The sequence below is a fragment of the Acomys minous genome, assembly GCF_964271855.1.
Source record: "Acomys minous genome assembly, chromosome: 16".
Taxonomy (NCBI): Eukaryota; Metazoa; Chordata; class Mammalia; order Rodentia; family Muridae; genus Acomys; species Acomys minous.
Window position 1 is genome coordinate 1,873,040 of NC_140498.1, and position 18,735 is coordinate 1,891,774.

At 49.2% G+C, this 18,735-nt stretch overlaps 1 protein-coding gene across 1 annotated transcript; it reads right to left on the reverse strand.

The window, feature by feature from the left end:
* Nucleotides 1-1,085: 1,085 nt before the first annotated feature.
* TM4SF5 (transmembrane 4 L six family member 5) lies at nt 1,086-9,041 on the reverse strand. Its single transcript, XM_084762623.1, has 5 exons — nt 8,771-9,041; nt 2,327-2,407; nt 1,956-2,092; nt 1,495-1,678; nt 1,086-1,408 (listed from the first exon to the last, which is right to left on the reverse strand). The coding sequence occupies exons 1-5, from the start codon at nt 8,942-8,944 to the stop codon at nt 1,394-1,396; spliced, it is 591 nt and encodes a 196-aa protein (XP_084618749.1). The 5' UTR covers nt 8,945-9,041; the 3' UTR covers nt 1,086-1,393.
* Nucleotides 9,042-18,735: the final 9,694 nt, after the last annotated feature.

Here is an 18,735-nt window from a genome sequence, read left to right on the forward strand (position 1 = left end):
AGAGGGCTGGGGGGATGGTTTAGAGGTTAAGAGCACTGTTTGTTCTCCCAGAGGTCCGGAGTTCGAATCCCAGCAACCACATGGTGGCTCACAACCATCTATAATAAGATCCGGTGCCCTTTTCTGGTGGGCACAGGCAGATCATTGTATATATAATAAAATAAATCTTTAAAAAAAGAGTAGGATAGATGCTCCCCACTGTACTGGGGACACTCCGTGAGTAGACCCAACCTATCCCTTATTGGGGCACCTGGCTTGGAAGTCCCCAGGGTGGTGGGACTGCCCACAGAGCTAGTACAACTTTGATATGTTAAGTAGACACCCGAGTTAACCATTTGTCCCTGGTTTGAGACCTAACATTTACCATCAACTTCACTTTAAAAAGAAATGGCCAAGCTGGACATGGTGGCGCACGCCTTTGATCCCAGCACTTGGGAGGCAGAGGCAGGTGGATCGCTGTGAGTTGGAAGCCAGCCTGGTCTGCAAAGCAAGTCCAGGATGGCCAAGGCTACAGAGAAACCCTGTCTTGAAAAGCCAAAAAAGAAAAAAGAAGAGAAAAAAGAAAGAAAAAGAAATTGCCAATGTAGAGGATAAGAAAAATGAGGCAGACAGACAGGGTGCTACCAGGAAATTACAGATTGTGTCATTACAGATTGCATGTGTGTGTGTGTGTGTGTGTGTGTGTGTGTGTGTATGTGTGTGTGTGTGTGTTTCACGAGAGCAGGGTATGTTGTTTTTAGTATCTGAGCATATTTGGTTTCTACAGGGGGAAGCAGAAGATTCAGGCTGGGGCTAAGCAGGTTTTTATGGCTTGGACCTACTTGCTCAGCACAGCCTGATTCAGTTCCCCACGACCTCATGACCTGAGGCCAACCGTGCAAAGGAGCAAAGTGGGGACCCATTGAGTAAAGGCGCTTGCTGCCAAGCATGAGGACCTCGATTTGGTCCCCAGAACACGCATGGTCTGAGAACCAACTCCTACAATTTATACACACACACACACACACAAAATAAAGAAAGAAAGAAAGAAAAATAAATGAAAATAAATGAAAAGTTGTTCATCTTTCAACCGTTTGCACAGCAAATTCCTTGAGAGCACAGAATTTTATTTCCAGAGCAGTAACTATTTGTTATGAAAATAACAAGCAGGGTGAGTGGTGAGAGAGGGGTGGGGCGAGGGCACTAGCAGAAGGCCCGAGCCTAGCGAGAGCTATGTCTGAAGGCCCCTGGATGCTCCTTCCACAGGGTAAGCCAGAGCTAGGGACGGGACTCAGGGCGGTTTATTCCTCGAAGGAAAACATCGAACAGTAAAAGCGCTTTATTCTAGCCAACCAGGGTGTAGGCGGACCACTTAGACGTCCAGAAATGAGGTATTATGAGCGGCCCACGGAACTCAGTGAGCTGCGCCCTGAAAAGAAGAAGAAACAAAGAGTAAAGAGGCAGCCAAGAGCAAACAGGTCCCCTCCCCGACAACTCCACCCCACGCGCTCCCACCTCCTTTTTCCGGCAATCGCCGCACAACACTCCAAAGGTCGCGTTCACCAGCTGAATCCCACACAGCACCGTCTCCAGACTCGAGGCGACCACCAGTATGGAGAAGAGCGTCACGTTCCAGGGCACCACGTGAGGTGGCGCCTCACACAAGTTCCATAGAGTGTCATTGCGCAAGTAAGCGCCTCTGTGGGATGGCCGGGGGGGGGGGGGGGGGGGGCGGGGCTCATTTAAGAAAAGCTGCCCACACAGCAGGCACCACCACCACCCAAAGCAAGGCTCTACTAAGATCTGCAAAGGGCGCAATGGATCCGCTTGGAGGGAACTCTCTAGAAGCTCGGTCTGGTCCATCATTTCTGGACGACGTCGTAAGGTTAGGTAGGGTGAACCTCAGAACGCGGGGGGTGGGGGGTAGGGGGGGCCGGGGGGGTCGGGAGGGGGTACAAACACAAAGTAGGACTTACTGGGTTTCTTGGAAGTGGTAGTCCCATTTGTTGTTTATTAAGCATTTGGGTCCGACCCGGAGTCCAGCTCCCGCCACTGAGAGACAGTAGAGGGCACCAAGCGCCCCAAAGGCAGAGGAGAACACGGAGCGCAGCATCTAGACCGGATGGGAAGATAAGGTCAGCTCACCTCCTCCCTCGCGGATCCACCCACGCCCCCCCCCCATTCCTCCCGTGTGCGGCAGCACTTCTGTTCAGCCCACCTGAAGATACATTTTTTCCCCCTTTAAACTCCGGCTTTGGAGTCAAGCGAATCCTAAAAGCTACCTACCGTGACAGTGCTTTGTGAGGGATCAGAAACCGAGTCCCAAACTCCAGAATTTGGTTCTTACCCTGCAGCGGTTCCCACAGCACCCTGCACCGCAGCAGCCCTTTCCCCCTGCGCGGACGGCTGCAATTCCTGGGCACAGAACCTGTGGATGAGGTTTGGTGAAGGCAGGTCCCCCCCACCCCCTCCCGGTCCTCAACGTCTTACCTGCCTCCTTGTCCATCGCAGGGAAGCTGCCCACGATGCCCTCAGCCCTTTGGACTATAAAAACCTTATCTATACTTCTCGGGATCTTTGCTGGACTCAACCTTAATTTATCATTATTTATATATGCCCGTCTTATCTCTGTCCAGATTCTGGCTGCCCGGAGGGTTGGGTCCAATATGCTACAGCTATCTTAGACAAAGGCCGTCAAACGTTTGAACGAGGGGGTGGGCAATGTTATATATTATACACAAACGTTGTCGCATCGCCGAGGCCAAGGGTCCTGAAGGCGCTGCTTGACAAAGTTCCGGTGCCGGAACGGCCTGGGCTGACCCTTCACTGTTCTTGCTACACAACTTTTAAGGGCTTCTCTCCGAAAGCTAGTGCACAAGCCGGCGCTAACAAGAGCGCACGGTCCCTGGGGGAAAACAGCTATGCAAAAAGTTGTCTTTCATAGAACATATCACTGAGATACACATTTAAATTATTGACAAGTGTTACTACTAGCAAGCATGAGACAGAGGATTTGAGAAAAATTATTAAAGAGAAAAACTCAGGGAAAATTTAGAATCTGGCAAACTAACTGACTCACTAGGCTTTAATGATGTTCAGCTTCAGGAACAAGGAACTGGTGTGGACGGGAAGAAATTTTGATCATACAATTAAGGGCAAGCCTGGGTTGCCTTCCTGAAGGCAAAGCACGAAGTCTTAGGAACTGTGATGTTCTCCTGTCCTTTACAGGACTGTAATAAAGATAGGGCCGGGCGTGGTGGCGCACACCTTTAATCCCAGCACTTCTGCACTTTTCCTCGACAGCTTCTAAGGCTCTTAGCCTTTTTCCCCCTTCCTTTCACACACTCAGCCCCTCCTCCTCTTCCATGAGGAGGATGCACTCTTCCTCCCTGACAGACTCCCATCATCCTCGGTCACGCCATCCCAGACTCCATCCCACACGCTAATGCTTGTTTAGCTTAGTCTTTAATTGTTCCTTTGTCTGCTCAGTTCCTTTGAGATATCTTCACAGATAGCCTAGGCTGGTTTTGTGTGTGTGTGTGTGTGTGTGTGTGTGTGTGTGTGTGTGTGTGTTCTGTCCTGTAATTCCAGTACAGGGGTGAGATGGGGTGGGGCTGAGGCTAGCCTGGGCTACAAAGCAAGTTCCAGGTCAGCATGGGCTACATAGTAAGACTCACAAAGACTGAACCATAGCAAGGCACTGAGACTCCCTTACTCTGCCTCCACCCTCAGGTACCTCAGTCCTGCCAGGCCACACTCCTCCCTTCCCTCGCCTCCATGGACTTCCACGGCTGGCTTTTTTGTGCCTTTATCTTATACCGAGGTTTGAACCCGAGATCACTGTGCATGGTGGGCAACCGTACCACCATGGAGCCCATCTCCGGCCTGTTTTTTCTTTTACATTTATTAACTTATTTTGAGACAGGGTCCACTGTAGCCTAGGATGGGACTAACTCACGAGCCTCTGCCTATAAAGTGCGTGGGCTGCAGGCATACTGCTGTACCTGGCGTTCTTTCAGCATCCATGCCTGCCCTGTCGTTTTCTCTTTTTCTTTTCTTTCCTCTTATCTGCCCCCGTCCCCTATCAAAGTTTTCACTACCTAGCCCCCGGCAAGGTTTTGAGCATCACGTTCTCCTGCCTTGGCCTCCAGAGTGTTGAGATTACATGCACACAGCACGGGCCTGGCCTCCACAGCTGGCTAGATCAAGCACAAACAAGTCTTGGGGATGTGCACGAGACAAGAGGTAGCATTTTATTTCTCTCCGGGGAAGGGACTGAAAGCTTTAGTCCTGTTAGTAGCAACCTGAGAGAACAAGCTGCTTAATTCAACGAACTCATCAGTAACCTCTCCCTTTTTTCTGTCTTGTGATGGCTCTAAGGACACTACCGACACCTTCTTGCTCAGCCTTTCTGGGGACATCACTTGCGGCAGACACCTGGAATTGCCTTTTTTTTTTTTTTTTTTTTGAGATAGAGTCTCCTTGTGTATCCCAGCTGGCCTGGAACTTGGTGTGTAGACCACCAGGGTGGCCTCGAATTCACAGAGGTCTTCCTGCCTCTGCCTCCTGAGTGCTGGATTTAAAGGCGTATGCCCCATGCCTGGCCTCGCATTGCCTTTTTGATTTACCGATTTTGTTCATTTTGTTGGTTGAGAGAGTGTCTCACTCTTTAGCCTGGGTTGCCCTGGAACTCACTATGTAGCCCATGGTGGCCTTGAACTTGCAACAGTCCCCTCTGCCTCAGCTTCCCAAGTGCTAGAATTATAGGTCTTAGCCACTATATCTGCCTCTATTTAAAAAAAAAATAAGAAAGAAAGAAAGAAAGAAAGAAAAGATTGCTGGGCATGGTGGCGCACGCCTTTAATCCCAGCACCTGGGAGGCAGAGGTAGTCGGATTGATGTGAGTTCGAGGCCAGCCTGGTCTACAAAGTGAGTCCAGGACAGCCAGGGCTACACAGAGAAACCCTGTCTTGAAAAACAAAACAAAAATGAAAAAAGATTTATAGGGGCTAGAGAGATGGCTCAGTGGTCAGGAGCACTGACTGTCCACGCGGAGGGCCTGGCTTCAGTTCCCAGCACCACAGGGTAGCGCCCAACTATCTGCAACTCCAGTTCCAGAGGACCTGAGGCTTTTTTGATTCCTAGGGGCCCCAGGCATGAGTGTGATGCATAGGCACTCATCAGGCAAATATCCATACACATAAACTTTTTGAAAGATTTGTTTTTATTTTATGTGTATGTGTTAGTGCCTTTGTATATGCATGCATAGCACACCTGTGCCTAGTGTCCAAGGCGGCCAGAAAAGGGGGTTCCTGCCTGGAACTGGAGTTGTAGACAGTGGAGCCTCTATATGGGGGACAAAGGTGGCTCCTCCGTAAGAGCAGCACATACTTTTCTTTCTTTTTCTTTTCTTTTTTTTTTTTAGACAGATTCTCTCTTTGGAACCTTAGATGTCTTGAGCTCAATATACAGACCAGACTGACCTCAAAACTCAGAGATCTACCTGCCTCTGACTCCCAAGTGCTGGGATTAAGGGTGTGTGACACCATGCCTGGCTTCCCCTTTCAAAGGAAGGATCTCTCTGTGTTGTCTCTTACATAGGCTGGCTTAAATTCTCAGTTCTTCTGCTTTAAAGGCATGAGCTACCACCACACCCAGAAAAAGAAAAGTTTTTAAGCACAGGTTTAAGCACAGGCTCTGAGAGCGAGGGGAAAGACAGATATGACACTAGTGCATGCATTTGAGTATCACGGGGTTCACAAGAGATTTTTACCTTTTAAAATCTAACTATTCGCCGGGCGTGGCGGCGCACGCCTTTAATCCCAGCACATGGGAGGCAGAGGAAGGTGGATGGCTGTGAGTTTGGGGCCAGCCTGGTCCACAAAGAGAGTCTAGGACAGCCAGGGCTACACAGAGAAACCCTGTCTTGAAAAACAAAAAACAACCCCCCCCCCAAAATATAAATAAAATCCAACTATTCGTTTCCCTCTTCTGAGCTCTGGGCTCAGGCCATCTTCCTGCTGTGGACTCTTGAGTTTTGGGGACCATAGGCAAGCAAATAGTGGTGTTCTTTCTCTGATTGCTGCATACGTAGGCATGAGGTGTGTGGCTCTGTGGGAGAGCTTGCGCTTAGCGTGAGAAGCTCTTGGGTCTCTCATCCCAGAGGGTTTGAAATAGAAAGAAGAAAAACAGAGAATCTGGTGTGGTGGTCTATGCCTAAAATCCCATCAGAATAGGAGAGAATCCTTCAGTTCTCAATGGCACTTACAATAGGGTTCAAATTACCCACTGTGCCTTGCAAAGACGTATGTGATCTGGCCTCTGCCCACCTCAGACCTCATCTCTGCAAACTTCGGGTCAGCTCTGCTGGCTGCCTGGCTGATCCTTCACTGTGGGACCCCTGCCCCTTGTAATGCTCCTCCTTAAAAAAAAAAAAAGAAATGTCATCTGGCTGTCAGTTCTGGCATCACCATCTCATGAAAACTTCCTTGGAAACAATACAAAATATGTCTCCAGGTTGTAGGTGTGGCTCCGTGGCACAGCAAGTCCTTGCCAGGCACCAAGCTCAGGGCCAGTCTATAATATCAGATAGAAAGAAGAAGAGAAAAAGACAAAACAAGTGCCTCACTTGCCATAAGAGTGCTTTGTGATGGTCCCTCGTGTGTGTGTGTGTGTGTGCGTGTGCGTGTGTGTGTGTGTGTGTGTGTGTGTGCGCGTGCGCGTGTGCGTGTGCGTGCGCGTGTGTGTGTGTGTGTGCGTGTGCGTGTGCGTGTGGGTGTGTGTGTGTGCGTGTGTGCGTGTGCGCGTGTGCGTGTGTGTGTGCGTGTGCGTGTGCGTGTGCGTGTGCGTGCGTGTGTGTGTGTGTGTGTGTGTCAGCTTCCAGAGGGCTGGCCTTACAGGAATGGCCACCACACCCATTTGCTTCATTCATCTAACAGCTTCACGTTAGATTCATGAACTGAACACCTCGTGAGGGAGGCGTCCGTTCTTGCCCCATTGACGAACACAGGCATTAGGAAGAGCATAAAACTGTACGTCCTGAAAGGCTGCTGTGAAAGAGGACGCCGGGAGCACAGCCTTGGCGAGACCCACAGGGGCAGGCGACTTTGATTGGGTAGATGAATCGGGTGGAGATATACTTGACACGACACCGGGTGAACCGTGGAGCCCCAGAATCCATGCAGGGGCGGAGAGTAGAGGCCGTGACGTCAGAGGGCAACGGAAGGGAGTTGCTGGCTATCTGGCTATCGGAGAGAGGTATCTCCATTTAGCTAATAAAGACGTGAGCAGCAGAGGGGACCAAAGGGCAACTTGTCCCGGAGTGTTTTAACAGCCGGTTGTGCTAAAGGTGGGAAGCTGTCTTTATCTATCACGATGACACACTAGGTCACGCTTCTGTAGCTCCCCAAATGGTCAGGCACGGGAGCGCACACCTGCGCTTGAGAAGCTGAGGCAGGAAGAATCAAGTTCTAGACTGGCCTGAGTTACTTAGTAAGTTCCAGGACAGCCTGAAACACAGTCAGGGTGTTGCTTCTAAACGAACAAACCAAGCAAAAAGAATGAAAAAGAAAATTGTCTAAATGGGAGGAGTTGGAAGATGGGGAAATCTAGGGAAATCTAGAATACTTGTGTCTCTCCTTCCCCCCTCATTTCTTTTTCTCTTGGTTTTTCTCTTTTCCTTTCCTTTCTTTTCTTTTTTGAGACAGGGTTTCTCTGTGTAGCCTTGGCTGTCCTGGACTTGCTTTGTAGACCAGGCTGGCCTCGAACTCACAGCAATCTGCCTGCCTCTGCCTCCCGAGTGCTGGGATTACAGGCGTGTGCCACTTCTCCTGGCTTGTTTTTTATTTTACTTCCCTTTTCCCCCTTTCTTTTATTCATTCTCTCTCTCTCTCTGTCTCTCTCTCTCTCTCTCTCTCTCTCTCTCTCTCTCTCTCTCTCTCTCTCTCTCTCTCTCCCCTGGCTGTCCTGGACTCTCTTTGTAGACCAGGCTGGCCTCGAACTCACAGCGATCTGCGTGCCGTGGCCTCCCTGAGTGCTGGGATTACAGGTGTGCACCACTGCTCCCGGCTTGCTTTTGGTCTTTCAATACAGGGTTTTCCTGTGTAGCCCTGGTTGTATTAAACTTGCTTAGTAGGCTAGGCTAGTGTCAAACTCAGAGGTCCACTTGCCTCTGCTTCCCGACTGCTGGGACTAAAGGCGTGCGCCACCGTTTCCAGGATTACTATCCTGAACATTGAACTCAACACAGACTGGGGACCCTGGAAAGTGGGCTGAGGAGGAATGGCCGCGGAAGAGAGGGAAGGAAGCACGGAGCAGGCTGGGGGGGGACCTGATCTGAGATACCAGCACGGGCTGCTGAGGTTGCTCTAGGCACCCCCACCCTTGCTGTTATGACGCTGTCCCGAAACCTCCCATCCTCCTGCGTCTACCCTCAAAATGCGGGGTTCTCAGCGAGTGCTCAGTAGCGGAGGGGCATGGAGACCTTGCTCCCACCCAGCAGGGAAGAGCCCTCTGGTCCTCCCATTTCCCTCAGTCACTCATTGCAGGGCCTCGCTCAGGAGCTCAGGGCTCCGCGGGGCCTTCTACACAACGGTGGGTGTGCGTGAGCGGACGGCCAGGCTCCTAGTCCCCCACCAAGCCCTTGGTGTCCCCTCCCCAGAGCAAACTCCCCCTCTCCCCTCTTTTCCTCTCTGTTGTCGACAGTCCCTTAGCGTGGTATCTTTTCCTCTCTGTTGTCGACAGTCCCTTAGCGTGGTACCCAGGTCCCTGGCCGGTGCTCCAGCATTCTCACCATCAGGCCTCCTCCAATGAAGCCACCCATGAGCCAAACTTGCAAGCTGAGGTTGCCGTCCGTCCAGGTGGTCTTCCCATCAGGTACCAGGAGGAGGGCGTTGGCCACGATGCAGATCAGGGACAGGGGGATGAGGGAGAGCCCCAGGCAGCGAGCACACTTTCCGGTACACATGTCTGACCGAGGCTCTGGGGAAAGGCAGGTGGTGAGTGAAAGTGAGCGGAAAGTGCCCGGCTCCGGAGGAAAACAGGCTGGAGCTTGGAGCAAAGGTCTGAGGAGAGGAGTGGCAGGAACTGGTAGACTCAGAGCGATAAGGGAGCGAGGCCCTGAGCGGGTGGAGGGGCCGCAGCTGGCGAGGTGGGGGGGGGGGGCGCGGTGCGGTGATAACAGAGCCTGCCACACTGGGTTCAGCGGCTTCTTCCTTGGTCTGTACGCAACTCTCTACAGCCCTTCCTCATTGACTTGAAGACTCAGCAGAACTCTTCACTGCTGGAGGCCTCAGTTGTTTCGTCTGTGAGAAAGGCTGAGTGAAGCCACCGGCCCTGAGAGCTGGTTGTGAGAGTCATCCGGACAAGCAGAAGGATTTGTAAACAAGGAAGTGTAGGACAGATGTACGGTGGCCTCACGATTTCTGTCCCACAGGGAGAGATTTGGATCCGGGCAGTGGCACCCAGCAGCAACTGAGTTGTTCAGGAAGAGTGTGTTTGAGGCTTACCTGGTGTACATTGCAAGGCCTTGTTAGAAAAAAACAAGCAAAAAGGGTCATAATGACTTCTTGTTTATTTATTTCTTCTTCTCAAAGTTTTTTTTTGTTTTTGTTTGTTGTTGTTGTTGTTGTTGTTGTTGTTGTTTGAGACAGGGTTTCCAGGGGAGCCTGGGCCGCTCTGACCTTGACCTTGGAGATCCACTTGCCTTCTCTGCTGAGCACTGGGATTACAGGCATGTGCCACTGTGCCCGGCTAGTCACCCTTTTCTGTTTCTCAGAGTGGACTCAAGCATTCCATCTCTGGCCTCAGAGAGTCAGTGATGGCTCTACGAACCATGATGGCCCCGTTATATATATTATATATATTTCAGTTTTATGTGTGTGAGCATTTTGCCTGCATATGTATCTGTGAACCACCTGTATGCCTCATGTCTGCAAAGCCCGGAAGAGGCCGTTCGTTAGCTCGCATAGGACTGAAGTGACAGGGGCTGTGAGATGCCACGTGGGCGCTGGGAATCAAACTCAGGTCCTTGTGAAGTGGCCAGTGCTCTTAACCACTGAGCCACCTCTGTAGCTCTTAGATTTTTGTGTGGTTTTTTTTTTTTTGGTTTTTGAGACAAGGTCTTGGTATATAGACATGAATGGCCTGGGTTTTGCTATGTAGACCAGGCTGGGCTATGTAGACTCCTGCCTCTGCCTCCTGAGTGCTGGCATTAAAGACGGGTAGCACAATTCTCAGCTCCCATTTTTTTTCTTTTCTTTTGTTTTTTTTTTTTTTTTTTGAGGCAGGGTTTCTCTGTGTAGCCTTCGCTGTCCTGGACTCACTTTGTAGACCAGGCTGGCCTCGAACTCACAGCAATCTGCCTGCCTCTGCCTCACCGAATGCTGGGATTAAAGGGTGTGCCATTATGTCTAGTTTAAGATTTATTTTTATTTTATGTATTTGAGTGTTTTGCCCGCATGTATGTCTGCACATCATAGTCATGCAGTGTAGGAAGAGGCCTGAAGAAAGCATCAAATGCCCAGGACCTGGACTAACAGAAGGTTGTTAGCATCTATGCGAATGCTGGGAATTGAACCTGGGTCCTCTGGAGGAGCAGTCAGTGCTCTTAACTATTGAATCATCTCTCCAGCCCTGGGAGCATTTCAGACACATGGATCCCTTAAGCCCTGTGCTGTAGAGTGTATGGACCCACAGCGTCAGGACTAAGCCCCAGATGGCACCCTTAGGAACCACTTAGGCTTTACAGCACGGGGTCGTGCAGTGGAGAAATGGGGGTTGCAGGACATGGCCTGGGGCGGGGGCTCATAACAGCAGCTGATGACAGTGCAGTGGGGGACAGGTGTCTACACAGGAGCCTCTGTCAAATCTCCTGCCCAAACCGATACAGACATGTGGGAAATGGAGAAACTAGGTGCCACTCCAAAATAAAGGGCAGGGTCTTGGTGGAAACGCTGTCATCTGAGAGTCAGAGGAGCTGGAGAGAGAAACAGCAATGAACTTTGAACTCTCCCCATATGTTCGAGCTGTTGCCTCTGACTCATAAACAATTAGGTGGTCACTGATATCTGGCATCGCTTCTGTCGGCGTCTTCAGTGCTTTAACAGTATTTCCCGGGCAGAGGCTGAAGGTAGCGATGCTGGTCACTTTCAGCACTCAGGAGACAGGAGTCAGGGCTCCTACAAGACTGAGGCCGCCCTGAGCTCCATAGTGAGTCCTCATCCACTTACTTAGCGTGGTACGGTGAGATTGCGTCTCAAAGTTAACACAACAAAAAACAAAAATGTCCAAAGTGAAAGAGATGGGAAGGGCAGTGGAGAACTGGATCAATTTAAACAAGGCCTGAAGACACCAATGTGTGAAAATATCACAATAAAAGCACTACTTTTTTTTTATATCAACTTGAAATTTTTAAAAATTTATTTTCCACAGCACTTCCGATATTCTCTCTCAAAAGTTTTTTATTCTCTTGTGCTTCCGGAGGCATAGTTTGAAGCTGAAGCCGTGGTTGATTGGTTTGTTTGTTTGGCTGGTTTTTCAAGACCGGGTTTCTCTGTATAACAGCCCTGGTTGTCCTGGACTCCCTCTATAGTCCAGGCTGGCTTCGAACTCACAGAGATCCACCTGCCTCTGCCTCCCAAGTGCTGGGATTAAAGACGTGCACCACCACCATCCGGCCTGCAGTGGATATTTTTAATTCTTTGTTTGTTTGGTTGGTTGGTTGGTTTTGGTTTAGAATTTGCTGTTACTGTTGTTTTTCGAGGCAGAGTTTCTCTGTGTAGCCTTGGCTGTCCTGGACTCTCTTTGTAGATCAGGCTGGCCTCAAACTCACAGCGATCCGCCTGCCTCTGCCTCCTGAGTGCTGGTGTTATAGGCGTGCACCGCCAGCACCATACCCGGCTGGGCACTGGTTGTTTTTCAATGTGGTACATCAGCCTTTAGCCTGTCATTGTGCCACTGTCTGAAAACCCTCAGACTGCCTGTCCCCACTGCGGCCTCCTCTGAGGTCTGTACAGACGGCCTACCATGTCTAGAACTGGACCTTTTGAGCTTTGGTAAAAAGGGAACTACTGTTCCTAGTTCCTCCGCCCTCCCTGCATTGCTGTCCTGCGGTGTGCCGGTGTGTGAGCCAGTCTTCCTGGAAGTAGAAAGCATCCGTACTACATGCGCAGAATGGAACGTGGGCAGAGTCAGCAACACCGCAGTACCAATATACAGGAAACAAAAATAAACCTTAGTAAACCAAACAAACAAACAACGAAGTACTGTATGGTGCCTAGTGCCATGTGTCACTATCATTGTCACCAGAGGAATATTGCTGGGTCACCTCCTTAAAAAAAAAAAAAAGTATAAGATACAAGAAAAAGCCTTGGTTGGATGCCAGTCTAGGTCAGCTGCCCTCTAGCCATCTCTTACATGTGGGAATGAAATAAATGGTTGTATTTATATGCCACGAACACTATGGGTTTTTATTTTACTAAAAAACTGTGTGTGTGTGTGGGCAAGTGTGCCATTGCACGCTTGTGGAGGTCAGAGGACAGGCTGCTGGCCTTGCTTGGAGCAGGGTCTCTCCGTTGTCATGCCAGCCTAGGTGACCCATGGACTCTCTTCCCACTTGTCACAGGAGCACTGGGGTCACACGTGTGCACTTGTCACAGGAGCACTGGGGTCACACGTGTGCACTTGTCACAGGAGCACTGGGGTCCCACGTGTGCACTTGTCACAGGAGCACTGGGGTCCCACGTGTGCACTTGTCACAGGAGCACTGGGGTCCCACGTGTGCACTTGTCACAGGAGCACTGGGGTCACACGTGTGCACTTGTCACAGGAGCACTGGGGTCCCACGTGTGCACTTGTCACAGGAGCACTGGGGTCACACGTGTGCACTTGTCACAGGAGCACTGGGGTCACACGTGTGCACTTGTCACAGGAGCACTGGGGTCACACGTGTGCACTTGTCACAGGAGCACTGGGGTCACACGTGTGCACTGCCCCATCTAGCTCCACATCTGGCTTCTGTGTGGGTTCTGGGATTTGAACTCAGATCCCCACACTTGCACAGCAAGCCCTTTACCCACTGATCCATCTCCCCAGACCAGGCCTTTTTGTTATTTGTTTGGCTTTGTTTATTTTGTGAGATACATGGGGGAAAGTGAGCACTAATTTACTAGGTAGCTGAGTATGACCTTGAATTCTTGTCTTGTTAGACAAATAAAATGCTTTAATTACAGCATTTTATTTCACATATTATTTCACAATAATCTTGTGAAGATTATTTTCTTTAAAGAGCATTTTATTTTCTTATTTTTAAAATTTTTACTTATTTATTATGTATTCAGCACTGTGCCTGCATGTGAGCCCGCAGGCCAAAAAGAAGACACCAGATCTCATTATAGATGGGTATGAGCCACCATGTGGTTGCTGGGAATTGAACTCAGGACCTTTGGAAGAAGAGCTGGTATTCTTAACCTCTGAGCCATCTCTCCAGCCCTAAAGAACATTTTAAAAAGTCTTAAAGTATTCCTTATTTACTTCCTGTAAAATCTTCCCGTCTTTCCAGTGGCAAAGCTTGATGCTCTAAAGCCGGGTTTAACCATTAACAAGCCTAATTGTGTCTCTATCAGCAACAGAACTACTGACACCCATCAGGAGAAGCGTACATCCAGTAGGGAATTTCACTGGTAGCTGAGTCATTCACACCGTCAGCTGACAGAACCAGGTCCGCACATGGCAACTGCCACTTAGGCAGCTGCTGGCATTCATGACTTTTCACTGAGGCTCCGAATTTATGAACCATAACAGTGAGCTGCAATACAGCCTTAGGACCTCATGATGACCTGTTTGAAATGTTAATTATTGTGATGCCTAATAAACAGCAATGCTCACAAGGCAAGTGCTTTATGCACAGAGCCATCTCTCCAGCCCGTTCACTAAGCAATTTTTCTCTCACTCTTCCCCCATGCACGTGTGTGTGTGTGTGTGTGTGTGTGTGTGTGTGTGTGTGTGAGAGAGAGATGGAGGTAGACCAAGGGGTAGTGGGTGGTGGGCAAGTGCTCAGCCATTGAGTCACACTGATAGCATTGTTTCAAGCAACTCTCTATGATTGCTTGATATTAATATTAATAAATATTAGCAAAACATTGTGGAGATTGGAAATATTTCCTCAAACAGAAGAGATGACAGTATTCAAAAGTGAACACTGGGAAAGAAATCCTGGAGGGATTCGGGAGACAATTTCAGGAAGGGCTTTGGTGAATGTACTAGAATTCTGAAGGTAAGAACGAGAAAGAACAGGCTCAGGTAAGAAGGCTCTGGCCTGTGTGGGTGGAGAACGACGGACTTTGTGAAAGACTAAGACACATAAAGGGGCATACATATGGGCTGGAGAGATGGCTCAGCGGTTAAGAGCACTGTCTGTTCTTCCAAAGGTCCTGAGTTCAATTCCCAGCAACCACATGGTGGCTCACAACCATCTATAGTGAGACCTGGTGCCCTCTTCTGTCATGCAAGTATACATTCAGGCAGAGCACTGTATACATGATAAATAAATAAATCTTTAAAAAAAAAAAAAAGCACTGGCTGCTCTTCCAGAGTTCCCAGGTTCAATTCCCAGCACCCACATGGTAGTTCACAACTATGAAACTCCAGTTCCAGGGCATCTGACACCCTCAAACAGACACACATGGCAGACAAAAACAATGCATATAGAAATAAATAAATAAACATTTTTTAAAGGGAGGGACATCCCACATAGAAGGATCAAAGAACAGACTTGAGACTGAGGAAAAGTGAATAGAGAAGGACGAATTCGAGAAATTTTAAAATTTAGAGGTGAAGGACTAAAAGTTTACAGCAAAGAAGCAACAAAGCAAAGCAGTGTTCCGGCTTCAAAAGAACAGAGTTGGTTGAAGAAACGCCATCTTGCACCGGCTGGAGGGTGTGGGCCTGTGCTTCAGCGCCGACTTGGCCCGGGGGAAGCCTGGGGTTTGTTCTGTGGCAGCGGCTCTCCTTGTCCTTAGTGCTGCGACCCGTTAAATACAGTCCCTCAGGCTTGGCGGCCCCAACTGTAAAGTTACTGCCTTGCCACTTCATAACTGTAATTTTGCTGCTGTTGTGACTGGAAATGGTAATCTCTGTGTTCTCTGATGGTCTTAGGTGACCCCCGAGAAACGGTTGTTCCTTCCCTATGCCCCTAAAACGGTTGTTCCTTCCCTATGCCCCCTAAAACCAGGCTGAAAACAGCTGTTCTAGAGAATCACAAAGAAAAGGCTGAGAGTAAACAAGCAAACCCAGAATGCCGCCTTCCAGGGGAGAGAACATGTCGGAGCTCAGGTTGTTAGCAGGTTGAGAGGTTTACTGTATCACAGGAAGAAACCATCTGGAGAAACTACTTCAGTGAAAAGCTGCATTAGCTAAGTGTAGTGGCACCGGTCATTTTAGCACTTTAAAAGTGGAGGCAGGAAGCCGGGCGTGGTGGCGCAGGCCTTTAATCCCAGCACTCGGGAGGCAGAGGCAGGTGGATTGCTGTGAGTTTGAGGCCAGCCTGGTCTACAAAGCGAGTCCAGGACAGCCAAGGCTACACAGAGAGACCCTGTCTCGAAAAAAAAAAAACCTATTTAAAAAAAAATGAGACTGACCTGGGTCCTCTGTGCGTGTTACAGTCGTGCAGCATGGTCTTTTTGTGGGACTCGTAGCAGTGGGCGGCGGGGCTGTCTCTGACCCCTTCCTCCTCCCCTAGCATTAATAGGGGAGGAGGTGCCTAGTCTTACTGCAACTTGATACGCCATGGCTGGCGGATGTCCACGAGGAGGCCTGCCCCTTTTCTGAAGGGAAACTGAGGAGGACTCGGGTGGAGAAGAGGCCTGAGGGAGGGACTGGGAGGAGAGCAGGGAGGAGAAACTGCATCAATTTAAAAAAAAAAAAAAGGCAGAGGCAGGAGGTTAGATGCAAGCTCATGGCCAGCAAAGTCTACACAGCAAATCCTAGGTCAGTCTGGGCTACAGAGAGACACTGTCTCACAAACAAGTAGAGCAAGCAAAAAGAAGCTGGGCCCATGCAAAGTTAAAAAGATCAGAGAGCCGGGAGTGCAGCTTAGTGGCAGAGAGCTGGCCTACCAGGCGTAAGGGCCTGGGTATTAAAAGACACCAGACAAAGGGGGTGGTGTCGAAAGCCCCACCAACAGCAAAACAGCTGTGACTCAACTGTTGTGTCCGAAGAGACCAGGACTCATTTCTGAGAATGCTTGGGTTTGGGAACTCCACCACCGTGTTTCCTCTATTTGTAGGAAATGATCTTAAATCAAGAGACAAGATGAAGTCAAACCCTCCAGATGAGGACGTCTTGCCACAAGCCTAAATGCTTTTTGTAAACATGGATTCTCACTCAAAAATTACTCTAAAGAGAAAATATATAATTTAAATACTAAAGTGTTGTTAATGGAAGCAAGATGTCGAGCCATTTACCACCTGCCACATCCTGCGTCCGCTATAGAACAAAGAAGAAAAAAGCTGAACCCTCAGCTGGAGGTGCTCTTAACACTGAGCCATCCCTCCAGCCCTAAAATGAATTTCTTAGGCCTGGTTTGGTGCTTCATAACCAGAGTCTCAAACACTTTGGGGGCAGAGGTAAGAGACTTGCCAAGAGTTTGAGACTAGCCTGAACTATAGACTCAGATCTAGGTTTTTCAGGGAAAGATTCTCTTTTAAAAGATTTTTTTTCCCTTTGTGGTTCTTTATTAGTAAATGTTTATCTGTATACTTACATATTTTAATCCTTTTTAAAGTGTGGGGGCCTGGTAGCGGTGGCTCAGACCTTTAATCCCAGCACTCAGGAGGTAGAGGCAGGCGGATTTGTGAATTTGAGGCTGGCTTGGTCTACAGAGCAAGTTCCAGGGCAGCCAGGGCAGTTAGAGATAAATAGATAAATAAGTAAAGTGTTGCAAACATAGATTTATTAGGAGGAAGAGTCCCAAGTGTAAGAGGGTTCTCTAAGATAGGAATCCTAGGTTGTGAGATGGTTCAATGGGCCACTCTGAGAAATCCTATCTTAAAACAACAGTCCAACAACAACAACAACAAAAAGTAAAATAAAAATGGGCAAAAAGTCACCGATGGTTTTACATGCCTCTAATTTCAGTACTTAAGAGGTTAGGGTAGGAGATTAACCCGCTATGCACAGTGAGATTCTATTTCCTGTTTTTTTGTTTGTTTGTTTTTGTTTTTGGTTATGGTGTGTGTGTGTGTGTGTGTGTGTGTGTGTGTGTGTGTGTGTGTGTGCTGAAATTAAAGGCGCGGGCCGCCATGTACAGCTGGCCATCAGTTTCTTAACAAAGTAGAACATCCTGTTACTAACTAACCCAGCAAAGCCACTTGTTAGTTTTTATAACCTAAATGTTTTGAAAACCACATTCATACAAAAACCTGCACGCGTCGTGGGGGAACCGCAGCTCCACGCACACTGCTGGAACTTCGAAGCAACCAAGTGATGCTTCAGTGGAAATGGTAGCTACAATTTGCTCCATTGCCGTCAGATAACCCGATAGGTGCGCCGTCCTGGACGAAAGGCCCGTCTCAGTCCATCGTGGCGCAGACCGCAAACTGGAGCTGGTGTCACAGGAGCATGCGCTGTGGACCATGGACAGAAGAGGCCAGAAGCAGGAGAGGGTGTGGCTTACCTCCCTGGCTAATCTTGGTTGTCAACCTGCACATCATCTGGAATCAAAGAAAACCCAGATGCTGGGCACTCCTGTGAGAGATTTTCCTAGTCACGTGATTTGGAGCAGGGGCATACACCCTGAACCAGGCCACACCTCCTGATGGCAGCCATATGTGAGGGCACGGAAAAGGGACGCTGGCGTTTTGCCTCCTTGCCCTCACTCACCATGGCAAGTCCGTCTATGCTATTGCCGTGGCTGGCATTAAATCCAGCTTCTTCCGGATTCCAATGCAGATTGGAGACAGCAGAGCTGCGGGGGTGGGGGGTGGGGGTGGGAGGTTTCCAGGTCTTCAGCACCAGACTGGGACCGCTGAGACATCTACCCTTGTGGACTGAGCAGCTACCGTTCCTTGGCCTCTCTATCCCATGTATGTATGTATGTATGTATGTATGTATGTATGTATGTGTGTATGTATGTGTGTATCTATGCATGTGTGTGTTTATATGTTTATGTAAATTAGTACACAAACACACATATATTTGTCCTATCAGTTCTCTTCACCTAAAAAGCCCCAACTAGTAATACATCCCCATTATTAAGGTTTCACATCCTCCCAAAATAATGTCACCAGTTGGAGAGCAAGTGTTCAGCCCCCTGAGCTGTAGGGTATCTTTCAGGGTCAAACTATAACATTTTGCCTCTGATCCCAGGGGCTCTTTGCCATCTCGTAATGCAAAATGCATTTGGTCCACCTTTGGAAATCCCCTCGGTGGGCCGGGCATGATGGCACACACCTGTATGCCCAGCACTCGGGAGGCAGAGGCAGGAGGGTGTCTGTGAGTCTGAGGCCAGCCTGGTCTACAAAGCAAGTCCAAGAGAGCCAGGGCTACACAGAGAGACCCCGTCTTGAGAAACCAAAAGGAAAAAGAAAGAAAGAAGTGAAGAAAGAAAGGAAAGTCCCCATGGCCCCACCACTGCTCTGATGCTGCTCCTAAGTGAGTTGATGCAATGTGGTACTTCCATTAAAAAATGCTGCTTATTGCTACAAGAAATGAGCTACCGGGTCCCCGAGAGCATCTGCAGAGAACGTAATCTACGTCACT

Coding starts and splice junctions, on each gene's coding strand:
- TM4SF5 (XM_084762623.1), bottom strand. CDS start 8,944: ATGTGTACCGGAAAGTGTGCTCGCTGCCTGGGGCTCTCCCTCATCCCC. Junction 2,408..8,770: donor TCATTGGAGGAGGCCTGATG/GTGAGAATGCTG, acceptor CCTCATCCACAG/GTTCTGTGCCCAGGAATTGC. Junction 1,679..1,955: donor TACCACTTCCAAGAAACCCA/GTAAGTCCTACT, acceptor GCCATCCCACAG/AGGCGCTTACTTGCGCAATG.